Raw genomic sequence first — 15,579 nt, forward strand, 5'->3', positions numbered from 1 at the left:
TCTCATCATAAATGGAAGCATTAATGTTCATGGTATTGTTCTCTGGTTTCCCATTCCTCTCAGTGGCAATAGTAGCTGTTTTCACCTACAAAACATTTTGAACATGACTGTCATTTTTCATTGGTCAAATTGTTTTGAAGCTTCTCGGGCTCAGCATCCAAACTGGACATTGCTGCTCCTTTTACGATCAAGGTGATCAACAGTGCAGTCATTCAACATTAGTTATTACCCCGACATCAGATTGCTTAAGTTAAGGAAGTCACTTTGTCACAGGTGATTGCTTCTGTAATATGACAGCAACTGCCAGCTGACAACCAGGAATTATAAAGCCATAAAGTAAGTTTTCTGGAAAACGCAATAGTTTCAAAGACTTGAAAACCCTAAACTAATTGTTTCCCAATTAGCTTCCACCGCAATCCTAACAAAGGAAATTCACAATTAAAATCATAATGCACAGTGCTGTATCTTTACTGGGTGCTTGGTGCCTAACAGACAATTGCATCACTGATAGCTATTATATACTATGGCCTTTTTAATTTTAGATTCTTTTTTATGCCTTTTTCTCTTATGTTTCATTTTTAAAATCTTCCATAACAAAGCCATTTGCAGAGCTGCATATTTAAATCTTCTATCCATCCATGAAACAGGTAGAGTTCCTTGCTTAATTATCATAAAGGCAAGTTGCGTTTTACACGTGCATGTCCAAGCTGTTCTGTATAATTATTTCATCTTTTCCTGGCACCCCTGTATATAACTATTTCTTTTTGATTTGTGGAATCAAACTATAAGAAAATGTTTCACAATATTTAATAAAACGCTGCTGCAAGTTACCCAAAATATAAAATCAGGGACTTTAAAAATATATTCGAAATGTATAATCTTGAGTGAAAAATTAGTATTGATGCCTTTGGTAATAATGATACGCAGCTATCAGCAGAAAAGTGCTATGAAATTTTAGGGGGAAAATTAAATCACATCCTCAAAATTTATTAATACTATTATTAATCTTTAAAACTCCAAATTTAATTTTTATTATGCAGTTATATTAACCAGCCTGGTAAATTTACTTACGAACTATGTAGCTGCTTTTTTTTTTTTACTGAGAAACTGATGAAAATGTAAATGAAAAGTTACCACAAATGCAGGACCATGTTTTTCCCAGCAAAGTGTGAAACATTAAGGATCTAATTTCTTAGGGTTCTTTACAGAACCCAAATTTTTGTTCTCTAGAAACTTACCATCTTGGACCATTTCTCACATATATTATAAATACTAAAGAATAGAATACATTTTAGAATAAATGAATGATTTTTTGGCACTAAATGGCATCCTAAATCATATTGAAAGTCTTCCAGGTTTATTTCGCCCTGTCCTAAAATACTTGGCATCAAAAGTGGGACAGAGGCTACCTTAGGCTATTCAATTCTTTGCACTTAGCAAATTCGAGACCATTAAGAACATGCCTCCTAATCCTTCAAACTTCTAGCCAGTTGGCAAAATAACTCACTTCCGGCTTGTCTTGAAGATGCGGCCAGGGTCTTCCTCCCTGACACCCTAAACACTGAAAGGACAATGCTATCAAATGGTGGGACCACATGCCTGAAGCGAGAACACAGAAGGTGAGGTCGAATGAGGCTCATTTGCCTATGAATAGAGACAGGAGTGGCAAGAGACTAGGCTGGATTTCCAGGGTTCCCCTTCTGGCTCTTTGACTCCAGTGAGCAAGGGCACTCACAGAGGTACACATTAACGACTAGAGGCCATTAAGAACCTACACAGGGCTTTGAAGCAATAATCTGCTAAATAGCCCTCTAGGAACCAGAAGAGTTAACGCATTACCATAAATTGCCTACAAAGTTGCTTTGGTGAGATTCGCAACTTTGCTCTGGGGTGGTCTTGCTTTGAGGCAGAAGGATAGATTTGATCACCCCATGGGGTCCCTTTTAATACCTATTTTTCTCACTGCTTAAATGAAAGAGAAAAGAAAAGCCATTTCAATCGCTTTGAAAACTGAATGTTATGGAAATGGAGGCATGAAGTCCAGTACATTGGAAAGAAATAGTTCCTTGGTAGCAATCTGCTTAGCCATAGTTAAGAGAGCAGGCTTTGCAAACTTAGTGTTTCATGTTTTTAAAATAATTTGCATTCTTTTGTAAAAATTACGTTTAAGAATTTATCTTCCGGGTGGGCTATAATCATTTGTTGCAACCCTGTGATTTTGTTTCTAAAAATTTCTTTGGTTTAAATTTTTGTTTCAAATGCAAGTATAACTTGAACCAAAAAGCAAGAATTTTAAATTACGGGGGGGGGAAAAAATCAAATAATAGTTTTCTAGTAGCCAACACAATCAAAAGTGGAAAAGAAGTACACATGAAATATTAAAAAAAAAATTTTAAAGAAAGTGAGAGCTACAACTTTTAAAAACAAAGTAAGAAACTGTATCGCTCCTTTAAAAAAGATTTAGAAAAGCTCTTATTTATCATCTCGTTGGCTCAGATACACATCTTATCATAGATAAGCTATTAGAATTCTGGAATCGCATTTTTTCCTAAACACAAGCCATTGCTTAAGGGGGAACTGACTTGGACAGCTTTTCAAAAGTATGAAAGCTGAATTTTTCCCCAGGTAAAAATGGAAACAAAAATCTTTTATACCTCAATCTACTAAGTACTATTTTAGCTTAGTACAAAAAAAAAATCTTCTTTAATCCTGGTTTAGCTTTTAATATTATATCACACATTAAAATTCATAAAGTAGTTCATTCCAGGCAAAACAAACTACTCTTCAGCTTTTCTCCGCAAATAGCACAGGAGGTAAAATGAATGCAGTTGCTTTCCGAATAGCTTTTATCAAGGTGGGGTGTACTACTCCATCATTACCACGGCGCCGGGGAAGTAGTTAAGAATTGGAGCTTCTGCTATCAACCTTCCCACGTGGGATAAGGTGCAGTGCTGGGGGCTGCTTTTTAGTTCCTACCATCGTGAAGTAGGACACAAATTTTCCATGAAAATTCTACTTTGTTTCTTCATGTACTGCTGTATGCATCAAATCGTATTACAAAATGAACTATACATACTACAAACGTCCTATTCACCTATTCACTGCGGGCATACTACACTAAATAAACTATTCTGTGGTCTTGATTGTGAATATGCTGCTCCGTGAGGCAGGAGCAATTACCTGCAAGCACATAGCACACACGTGTGAGCATGGACACACACAAAGTTTGATGTAGTTTTAATGATAATTATGAGAATAATAAACATTAACATTTATTAGTTGCTTATTACGTGCTGTGTGTCATGCTAACACACATTAACTCTAAGCTGCACAACAGCCTGAGTAGGCACCATTACCTCCCCATTAAAAAATTGATAAAATGCTCTTAAAACGAAGAAGTTAAAAAAGTTGTCCATGGGCAAGGAAAGATGAGATCTAAACCTAAGTCTGTCTGATGTTAGTGCTTATCTTAGAAACCACTGCAACAATACTGAGGTCATGATGTTACAGGGGACTTATTTGAAAAAATTCTTATTTTTTAAAGACATGCTGGACCCGTTTGTTGGTGGCCCTTTGCTAAGCCTAGCTCGTTAATGTCTAATTTTTAGTAGTGAATGGCTTTATCATTAATTTTACAAAGCCAATCTGAATTTACATTTCAAGGTATGTAAACGATACATGTTTTCTTAGTAATAATGTTATGTAAGAAATGTGCTATTTTAAGGCATTTTATTGGTGCTGGAACATAGTCCACATTCTCAAATTTTTATATATTAATGGTGTTTAGTATTATGGTTCTATCTTTTTACACTTTTCTTTCTTCTGTAGAAATAATATTTTCGAAATCTGGACTTTTAAAAGTCCTCTAGCTTTTAAAAAATGACTATTAATGGGACACACTTTACAAGCACATAAGAAAGATCTTAAAATAATGCTGGTCAAGGGATTCATAACAAATAAAACATTAATCACATATTAAGTTGCTGCCCATAACTGGACCCATGTTTCATTATATTATAGGAGGATTTAGTGTAAAGTGACAAAGGAGTATAGCTACCAAATTAATTATATATTGCTTATATGAACTTCATACATTTTCTAAAGCATTGTAATAAAATATCACATCTTTAGAATAAAAGAATTACATAAGGAGATGTAAAAAAATAAAGGAAAAAAAGAATTATATAACTAATACAAAGTTGTAACTTGATAATTATATGCTTTCAAATAGTCCTTGTGAAAACAGAAATTGCTAATGTAACTCCAAAAGTCACGCATATTAAAACACACAAATAAAACCAGAATGAGCGCACACCTAAATAGAAGTCCTCAACTTAAAATTGATCTGTTCTGTAAAACAGAGAATTCTCAGAAAAATAAACATTAATTATTACTAATAAAATTTCTCTAATAAGCTCATCTGGAAAATTTGCTAAGAAAAGTGAGAAAAGAAACCTTTAAGATCAGGGAGCTTTGGAGGGACCGGGTGCTTTTATACAACGAAAGACTGGAAGGGGCTACTTGCTCCACAATTTCAGAAATGCTCATAGATCACTCGTCAAATAGTCATTGTATTCTGTCAGGAGAATATTCTCATGTGTCTTCCTCTCCTAATCTAACAATAAAACTTTTCATCCTCAATGACAAACAAAAGGTCCCCAAGTTTCATTTTCCCTTTTCTAAAACGTCCATTTGTGTTTTAAGGAGGTGGCCTGAGGTGGGGGAAGATTAACAGACTTATCAGGATTGGAAAACTCTGGCTAAACCTCAGACTTGGTTTTCTCATCTTCTCTCCCACAAAAAGGTTGGTCTGAGGATTCAATGAATTAATGTACATGAAGGTGCTGAGAAAACTGTGAACCATTATCAAGTGCACGGTGTTCTTCTTTCTTGAATTAGAGCATGTACAATTGTGAAAATACGCTGTCAGTAAGCAGGTCTGGCCCAGAGCCTACTGCCCCGGTGAGAAGCAGCCCACAGCATGGCTGCCCCTACTGAAACACAAGACACAGCTCTGCACAAGAAGCCTCTCACCCAGGCAGGGCCAGCCAAGAGCTCTGGCGATTTCTAAGGCTAGTGTGGGTTTTTCCAGGGGAGGTATTTCTAAGAATAAAACCTGGGCCCTGACTAAAACCAGGGGAGTCCTTTCTTGAAGATGATTTACAATGTGAGTCTCTTAACAGTTTAGGTCCCCGGTCTGGTATGAACCAAGGACGTCCGAATCATCTTTCGCATGACCTAAACTCTACAGAAGGGCTGGAAAAGAACCCAACCTCTCAGAATTAAGGGTGGGCGGGGTCTTCTGTGAGTTGAGAGGGATGGACCTTTTCCTTGAAATATGCAATTCTTCAGAAAGAAATCAGGTTTCGGGTCTAACTGAAGCCCGAGACTTGTGTCAAGATATGTTTCGAATCTCTTGGGGGAAAATGAAATGCACAGTGATTTCGCATAGACTCTTCTCTGGCGAAACAGAAAATTAAAAAAAGACAAAATTTTGCAGCCTGTTTCTGTGTCCGTGGTTTCATCCTTTTTTCCCCTTCTATTTTCATCATTTGTAAAAGCGTATTAAAACCTTAGGTGTGGTGTATGGGTTCCAGTTTAAGCATTAGATTTCAATTGCTTCAAAACAGTACTAATTCAACTGCTCTTTAACACATTTTCCCAAATCTAAAAGACTCGTTTGACATTGATAATGCTTTTAATCCATTAAAATATTCTCAAAATTTAATTCATTGAATTACTATTAAAGAATAAAAGGTGAACAAACTGGTTGTGAGCTCTATTATAATAACATTAAATAATGCAAAAGGATTCTCAGTGAGGCAAATAAGATACTGTAAAGATTTATATTATAACAGTGAAATAAAATTATACACATATATCAGATAATCATTTCAGAATTTGGTTAGATGTCCAATAATACTGCATTAATAGAAAAAATATTTTCTTTGAAAGAATTTTACACACTTTATATGTTCATCATTGGTTGACTCTCCTAGCTAAGGGCTTGCCTCAACCTTTCTTGAGAACAAATACAGTTAAGGGTGGATCAACCAGTTAATCAATAATTCAAACCAAAACGAATTATATTTTCTATCCCAACTTATCAGCAGTTATAGTCTTTAGACATGAGTGTGTGTATGTGTGTGTGTGTGTATACACACACATATATATAGGAAAGCTACTCAAGAGTATCTTAATAGGATATAAAAAGAAATATCACTTAAGAATTAATGTAACTTTGGTAAAGAAAAAAACCTTAATGAATAAGGATAACAGAATAACATTTGGAAAAGGAAAGCATTAAAATCCTAGAAAAATTAGAAACAAAGGCTGTATTAAGAATCACTAGGTCAAATATTTGAATATTTTTTTCTTAGAAAAAGAGATGCTGAATGCTAAAGTTCTTATTGGTCTTAAGTAAGCCATTCTTTTGTTAGTTTTGCAGATTAAATGATAAGTAAGATAACTCTCTGACCAGAGGCCTTTCAGTGATAACAGAGGAAAGTTAACTAATGATGGTATGTATATTAACTGTAAATACCAGCAGTTGTATTAACCAAGTCTAAAGTACAATATTTTTTATTTAGTTACTCTTACCAAAGTTATATATCTATATAAAGAGTTCCTCATTCTTTTAAGAAATATTTTAAAGAAGGCTTTACAGGTCAAATTCAATAACTGTGTGTGTGTATATAGGCAAGTGAATATGTATGTATGTATACAAATGCCATTCTTTTCTGCTAGAAAAACATGTGTTTCTTATTCACAATTACAGCAATGACTTCCTTATAGTCTGCTCCTATGGACATCAAGACTTAGTTGATTTTCATTAAATAAAATGGAGAAAATGGATTTATACAACATTTGTAAAGTATAACCATTTCAGAACATAATTAAGATCCTCGACAAGTGGCTGAATATTTTGTCTATTCCCTATTTATCAAGCATCTGTACCAGTTTCATTTTTAGTGTTGAATAAGTTTTTTCTATATTTCTATACTTGGAAACATATTATTATTTTTTACTAATAAAAAGAAATTAACGTCAAGATACAATTTCATTATGACAGTATGTTACATACTTTAAATTTATATTCTGTATTCAATTTTTATCCAGTTTTAGCTAACCTTATTTTAAAGAGTTGTACATACCACAAATTAAAAGTGTAAGAAATATATTTGCTTATGGATTGTGAGTCTAATCCACTATCAAACGTTTATCTAATGGTTTATACTGAAAATTAACTTCTTGAATTCTCATAATAGTTATAAGGTTAACTTTTAAACTTAATTTTTTAAAAAAAATACCAATACAGACACATTTTTGTCCCTCGGCCCATCGAGTCTGGCCTTGTGTGTTACCTGGAAGGTGACACTGGTCCTTCCCCAAAAGTGTAAAAATTTGGAAAACAGAAAATGTGCCCATTTCTGGAAATATAGATGGAATTCCTTATCAGCCCCATTTAAAGCTGCCTTCAAGGATTATATTAAACTTAATTATGAAAGATTACAAACGAGATGATGTGTAATTGGTACCAGCTGCATTTCGTATTGGAAAGAATAAATACAAATGGAATTATCTATTTATTTTTACTTATTTACTATTCAAATGGTGGTTCTAAAACATAGGAATAAAACTGACTTTCTAACTTTTTTCCCCATTGAGTTTAAAATAACCTACTTAGTAGTAGCACAGACAAATATCCCATTTAAATACTACTTTTCACCCCCAAAGAACCCCACAGATGAAGCAACACAAAGCAATTTTCTTTCCTCTAATTAGTAGCTTATTGTTTTTATATCATAATTAGTGATTTGGGACCAAATTCTCTTCCAGCAACTAAATTTTTATTTTTTTAAAAAAAATCTACATCCATCTTTCTAATTTCTTGTTGAAATTCTTCACCGGACAGTTTTTAAAAAGCAAAAGGAGAGCAAGGAGGAAAGGCAGACTTCACCTGGGGAGGGCGGCTGGGCGGTGTGCTTATCAGGGGGGCAGGACCCATAGCCGAGGCAGCATTCAAGCTCCTTTCCCTTTCATCCTGGTAAATTCGATCTCTTTCAGCTTCCGGTAACTGCAAGAAATTTTGCATAGCCCGAAGGTTTACCAGCAAAGACTGGGAGGCAGTCTTGGGGTCCTCTTCCTTTCGGAGAATTTCTGAAAGCAAGCCCTGCAGAGAATGAAAGGCACAGAATGAGTGAGCTTGCTCTTGTTCCCGGCCCAGCCAGCGATGATCTTCCCTTTTCTTCTCCACTCAGTTTAGAAAATGAACAGTCAGAAGCATTAATTCTACATAGGAATATATTAGTTACAATTGAAGTGGTAGAGAAGAGAGCCTCAATTGTATTCTTAATTTTATTAAGCATCTGCTTTACATATAACATAAACTGAAACTGCCTAATTGGTCTCCTTCCTTTGAGTAGCTTAACTTGCCATGAAATCTTTCACAGGGAGACGATGGAGGGAAGTTAAGAATAAATGAAATGCTCATAATACAACAGCATTGAACTGTATAGTTCTCAAGCTGCCTAGACAAAGGCAGTGGAATGCCAACAGCCCAATATGTAAAGATACAAAGCTATTTCTAGAGAAATAAAACTTTCAAAGAAAATACTAGAAAATAAACTGAAACATATTAAATGTAATGAAAGTATCATCTAAGATTTATGCTGTTTTCACAGGTGATAATTTAAGTTATTCTTTACTTTTCAAATTATTAGAGTCAATGACAAATGATTCTATTTACCATTTAAGGAAACTATATGCTGACTACTCCAGTGATTCTAAATACTATCTTGCTATACTATACCTCCAAGTAACAAGTTGAAATTTTGAACTTCAGAAACCATAAATCAAATTTAAAATATATAACCCCTTTTTCACATTGCAAAAATCCATCATAGCATGCCAAGGAAAAGACTATCATCAAATTCTATGATTATCAAATTTCTCAAGGAATAAAAATATTAGTGATAGAAGAAATTTACGAACAATTAGTAAACTCCTTCAAAGTGCCTTTCTTACCAAATAATAGACCTTTAAAAAGGTTTTTTGAAAGAATGCTTTCAAAAAATGGGTGGTTGTCCCCAATTTTGTTTAAGGGATTATATGAAATAGGATTAGAAAATTTTTCTATTTGATAGGGGCTGAGGAGTCCTCTCCTCTTCAGTCTTGCACATGAAATAATGCCTGGAATATAAAGGCACATTTGCTTTCTAAATGTAGCCAGAATATAGCCAGAATCAGTTTATCACAATATAGTTAAGAATAAAATGTTGTCAAGATCTCTACACAATATTTGCAAAGTTTACTTTTCAATAACCCTACAGAAAAGGTGAAAGGCATATTTGGGGAAGGGGCAGTAAAGTATCATGTGAAAGCAATCAAGCCCCAAGATTATAACATTTGGGGTTTTTCATGGTTTCCTAGAAGTACAAACCTAGTTTTGTTCCAAATTCGTCAGAGATAAAGTATCATATTGCCCAAATATAACAGTTAGGTGCAGATAGCATAAAAGCATTCTCTACTTTGAAAATGACTTATAGGTTATTAAAAAAGGACCTGCAATAGGCTCAGGGGGCTTAGGAGTAAATTTTATTCTCTCACTTGATCAATGCAACTGAAGCCTGGAAATAAGACCCAAACTTTCAGTTTCATGATAAGAAATGTGACTGAAGAATGAAGGGTATGTGTCCTTTCATTCTTAATACTGACAAGCAATGTTGCAACTGTGTTTATACAAGAGCAAAACATCCAGTCAATTTAACTAAAATTCAGTCAAACAGGCAGTCAATCATTTAGCTATTTAATTTGCACAAGGCCAAGTAATCAGATTGACTGTGTTTCTGATGTGTCATATTGGAACCAAAAAATACAGATCTCAAAAAAAATGTCTGCAAATAGGTGTAAAAAAAATCATCTTTGCTCTCCACTGTTCCCTACCAAATGTTACGTGTTAAAGCAAGTGCTTGGCAAAGTAATATATATTAACTATACAGAAAGAGAGAGAGAGAAAGAGAGAGAAACATACAGTAAAATAGAATGTTATAAATTCCTTAAGTATAATAATCTAATACTCATTTTGTCATCCCAGTATGGTACCTACAGGTGTTTGATAAATATTTACTAAGTAGATTAATTATTCAGACCACAAAAGGAAAAAATTACAAATGGGTGATAGAAACTTAAGAATAAGATATGCTACCCATGGGTAAATTCTAATGGTAATTATTAATTTACTCAAGGTGAGCTTTCAATGAAAAGCTATGTGGCACTTGGTAAGACGTTTACCTATACTAAGTATTTAGTAACTTAAAAAATACATTAGGTCAAAAGAGAGCCTATAAATATTTAGGATGTTATTATATTTGGGAGATCTGAAATTAGACATTTATAAATTTCAAATAACAAAATATTTCATCTCTTTGTATTAAAAATGTTTCCAGAGACAGCAGAGAACTATAGTGAGAAAAGCAAACACATAAAAATATATATAATAATATTCTCTATCAAGTCTTGCTAACATGAGACTGAGCAGAAGATAGCAGGTCACTTGGGAGAGACTTTAGAAACTTCTCCATCCATATTCTGATGTTGGCATGACTTCCTATTTTAGCATATAAAGTGTTTTAGGGGCATTTTATTTCTACTTAATTATCTGATTGGAACAAGTACAGTTTTTCTGCTTGTACTATGTGGACGGTCTAACGTGGTATTTCAAACCTTGAACAGTCAAAGAGCTCTAAGCAACCAGTGTAGACATCTCGGATGTTTTAGAAACCTTTGGGTTTGATTTTTTTTTTTTTTTTTTTTGGCCCAGGCTTTCAATGAGGGGAGTGCCCCCTGGTGGAAACGCTTGAAAATATTGTTAGAAAATGTTTTGATTAGAATGTGTTAATTACAAAAGAAAAAAAATCATGTCACTTGAGAATAATTCTGGATGCAAAATGACTGCTATTAGAATCCAGATATGGGAATGAATGTTTTGGTCCTGTTCAGGTTGTTGTTACTTGAACAGCTGCATTTATGGATTCAAGATGTATGTGGCCCGTTTCCCATTTTCCATAGTCGAAAATACAGTTCAGGCTTGCCAAGTTAGGTCAAGGTCATTTATAGTAATCCAAAGAAGATAGTAAGAGGGATATCCTACCAACAATTCTTCATGCTAAAAAATAATATGTCAAGGTCATCATGTACCTTATTTACTATCTCAGAGAATATACTAAAACACCAGGACTAAAATATATCAATTTTGTGTACCATAGGTACTCAAATTTGTTGAACAAAATTAAACAAAATCATTAGCCATTCTTGTTTCTGAAAAGAATCTGGGAATTTGTTATGTAGTAAGTTACCAGCTCCTCATGAATATTAATTTTATTGGAAATGAGAACCCGCTTTTCATTGGGACTTCACATCTTCAAATAATTTGATATGTGCTCTATATATGGAAACAAAATGATTCTGCACTGTCATCACATGGTGGTTAAGTGAGAATTCTAATTTCTTCCATTAAAAAGTGAACTTACTGATGAATTCTTAAACCTTTTTTATGTTCCAAAAAGAATTTACAAGTTATTACAAGTAAAATTCATTAGTAATTGTAAAAGAAAGAAAAAATCTTTCAATAAATATTATCAGTACTTCCAAATGCTAATTATGAATTCTTTAAAACAGCAGATAAGCAAAAGAGACTGCCAATCTGAACAAAAAGCCTGTCTGGCCTCCCATTTGTCTCCTCTTTGAACATAATCACTGATTCAAATAGATTTTATCAGTTTCATGGAACTTCAAAGCCCTCAAAAGAAAAATATGATTTGATAAAACCTCCCTCCTAAAAAGAAAATATGTGAAATATTCTTCGAGGCTACCTGCCTCTGTTGTTGGTGAATTTTTAATCACAAGTCCAGGTGAAAGACTATTTTCAAACTCTACCTACTATGCTGGACTCATGCCAAGTAAGTTATAAGCAGACACATTTATCTCTGTCATTTGGGAGGCTAAGCGAGAGCTGTCACATTGGGGTAATAGCACCTTTTTACCTTTTATTTAATAGTGATATGGATAGTGGACTTTTCTTAAATTACACTGTGAAGAATTATAGAAACACAGTAGCAATTTCTGTTATACTTAAGCAGGAAAATTTCTCTCTACCACGTAATTTACAGAACTCAAATTCAATAAAACATTACATGATGGTCCATTACTGTTATCAGTTTTGAATAATCCATCTTCATTCTTTATTTTACTGGAAAATAAAGTGTGCCAAAGACAAGAGGTGGGGGGAGGGGGGACACAGAATGCAATCAGAGTTAAACTCTGGGTTTTAGTTTTTAAAAGGCATTAAAGAACGTATTTTCTCCTATCACAACCTTAAATAGTAATAATACAGAGAAGTGAGTTAAAAACTATAGAAAAGTATAAATCTAGAAGTTTCAGCAATTATTTTTAGCCATAGGTTTCCATTAAAAAGACATCAACTAGGCATAACTGAATGAATGGCATATGCTAAAAGCTGGTGTCTTCAGTAGCAATTAAAGAACATATGCACATCAATTCAAATGGGGAAAAAGTCTTTAAAACAAGTAATTATATAAATTTCACCATAAATTTTCAGAAAAGGTAGACTTTTTAAAAAAAATAGTCATGTGTGAAAGTCTTAAGAGAGGAGTATGATTTAATTTAGGAGACCCGATTATAATAAGAAAATTCCCCTATTAAAAATTAAAATATGAAATCCAGGATTTTAAAGTTATATAGAGATGTCAATGACTGAATTTTCTCAAGTCATAACAGCATTATCTATTATACTGGTGTTTTAACATAGTGCTTATAGGGCACCAATCTTTTTTCTGATCATGTAACTTTGTATTGGTAATGTACATATTTTACATTAATTTTTAAACTTGGAGTTGGAATTGCACATTGTAATAAGTGCACACAATGTATGATGTGTGATTTAACTCTGCAGAGCTCCTTTCTATACATATGCATCAGCATGTATATTTTCGTACTCCACACTCACACCATACACTCACTCCGCACCTGCTTTTACTGAAATGCATACAGTTTGAAATAAACACACTACATGCATTCATATGAATGTATAATCATTAAAATAAATGCAGCTGTGTTCACATGCATGCATGTGTGTGGTTTTTAAGAATGACCACCAAAAATACAAGTATGCTTGTGTTCAAAAGCTAGTTCCCCAAAAGTGAACACGTCAATGTACATAGAAAATTACTCTTAGTTAAATCAAACAGCTTCAAATATGGCCCAACCAATTACCAATATAAGGATTTAAAACCAAACCTCTCTATCATCCAGGACTCCAAATAATATTTTGGTAATGACTTTTTCTAAATTGGCTATCATTAATAAACAGAGATTGATATCAAGCTGTACCAGGTTTTTATTCTCCTCTACCCTCAGCAAAACAGCCACTATTTTTGAAGTTAACCCAGAGATGACAGCCTTTTCAAAGAGATTAATATGGCATAAAAGAGAATTCTTCCAGTAACGAATCCTATATGTACCTATAGAATTTGTCAATGTGAGAACCAAAGGCAGAACAAATGGTCAACTCTTTATAGAGTAATGGCTATGACATCATAACCTAAGAGAAGAGAAACTACATCACCCTGACCTCCCTCCCCTGGACTCCTGTCATTTTTCACCACGTAAAACACACTTTCCTTCATGCTTTAAGAAATAATTTACTCGGTTTTTTAAATGCTTATCAGTAAATCTGTATGTCATTTGTGTCTATGTCAATATTGTCTTCGTGAGCTTTTAATTCCATACAACAAGCATTTTATTGAACTTTTTATATAAAGACCTATTTTTCACCTAGTACTAAGAACTACTAGCAGTTACTCCCATTTACAAAAATGAATACTGCCAGAAACAGGAGTATCTAGAAGGTTGACTGTTGACTGATTCATTCATTCATTTTATTTTCTTTAATAATTACCTCCAGCTGAATTTGGTGTCATATTAAATATACCAGCTAATAATAAACATTTTTTTTTAAGTTGTAAAAATATAGAACTAGGTAAAAACCATACAATTTTAACCTGACATAACATTTGCAACTTGTCTTTTAAAAACAGACAAATGATGTACAAAAAAAAAAGATAAAGAAACTGAAAATAAATACTGAGTTAAAGGCTTTGCCAGGCCTCCTAACTTACAATCCAGTTAAGGCAAACCAAAAATAAGTCACAGCTGGGATCCTCCTAGGTATAGAAACTCTGCCAACAGGAATTAATACTAGATTATTTTTGTATCAGAATTTTATTCTTATAATAATGTAATAAACAAACATGTAATAACATATATGAGAGAAAAGTATGAATCAGGGCCCCCAAAGAATTGAAGAGAGGACAGTGGTAATAGAAGAAAGTCGAAAAGACATAATGTCCTCATTCTAATCAAGGTTACATGTTCTTAGGGGGTTTTCTGGTGTATGTTTGTGTGCCTGGGCCAAAAATAAATGCCACATGTATCATACCAGTTTCCAAAAAAAGAAATGAAAAAATCCTCTCATTCAGTTTAATAGAATGAATTTGTTTAGGACTTTTCACATATCTTTATATTAGGGCTCTCACATATAATATCACCCTTTTTCTCTGTCTGTCTAAACCTCTTCCATGATGATTACATCTTCATAGGAATTTGCGCAGGAGGACAAAGGTGAGGACACAAGAAGCATATGCAGATCTCAGAGAGAAGTCTGCAGACGAGGCCTGCAGACAAAACCTACCCCAGGGCCTCATAATGAGGTTGGGAAAAACACTTAACAATGTGAAGAGGGGAGAGGACAAAGCTAAGAAACATTTTATGCTAATAAGTCATTTTTTTTTTTCTAAATGGCTACTCAGGATTAAACGGCAGAAATCGCTATTGAGTCCCCAATTTTTTTTTTAAGTTGTAGAGGAACTTCAATGGGGCACAGCTATATACTCATGTTTGAGATGGGTAGTAACATGGGAAAGACAGTAGGCTAGAAGCCTGGAGTCCCACCAATGGCCTTGACCAAGTCATGAAAATTCTCAACCTGCCACCATTATGTAAAAGTACAGGTAAAGCCAGTTTGAAACATTTTTGATATTTAATGTATTCTTTCAAGACTCCCGAATCAGGATCAATCTGTATATAGCTTATGGTAGAGGAGTTTTATGATTGGAAAAGGAATGATAAAATTTAGGCACCACCAGGGACAGACAATATGATCACATGAAGAGAAAGGGTAAAATGTTAGTACAAAGTAAAAGAATAAACGTTAGTATAGATGGGACTAAAGAGAGTAAAAGAGAGCAAAAGAGAGAGAAGAACCTGAACAAATAAAACAAAACTGACCTGAGTTCTGTTAAAAGCCACACGTGCAAATACTGCCTGGGATATTCCTGCTCGTTTCAGTTCATCACGTACCCACTGGTAGATTTCGGAAGACACCTCTGTGTTGGTTGAAACCTGTTGCTCCAAAGGCTTATTCATAGATCTACTAACAGGGGGTGGGTGGTTCAAGTATTGTTGGTTTAAGGACTGCTGGGCTAAAAGTCTGTTCACTGC

At 34.0% G+C, this 15,579-nt stretch overlaps 1 protein-coding gene across 1 annotated transcript in view; it reads right to left on the minus strand.

Moving 5' to 3' along the window:
- Nucleotides 1–15,579, minus strand: part of SATB1 (SATB homeobox 1) — a 76,257-nt gene that overhangs the window by 30,177 nt on the left and 30,501 nt on the right. The window contains exons 7-9 of the mRNA XM_025043641.1: nucleotides 15,367–15,579; nucleotides 7,961–8,173; nucleotides 2–85 (exon numbers count right to left, since the gene is read on the minus strand). The exon at nucleotides 15,367–15,579 is cut by the window's right edge and continues 302 nt beyond it. Of these exons, the coding sequence (XP_024899409.1) occupies nucleotides 2–85; nucleotides 7,961–8,173; nucleotides 15,367–15,579 (510 nt within the window). The remainder of the gene's footprint in view (nucleotide 1; nucleotides 86–7,960; nucleotides 8,174–15,366) is intronic.

Source organism: Pteropus alecto, unplaced genomic scaffold, assembly GCF_000325575.1.
Source record: "Pteropus alecto unplaced genomic scaffold, ASM32557v1 scaffold92, whole genome shotgun sequence".
NCBI lineage: Eukaryota > Metazoa > Chordata > Mammalia > Chiroptera > Pteropodidae > Pteropus > Pteropus alecto.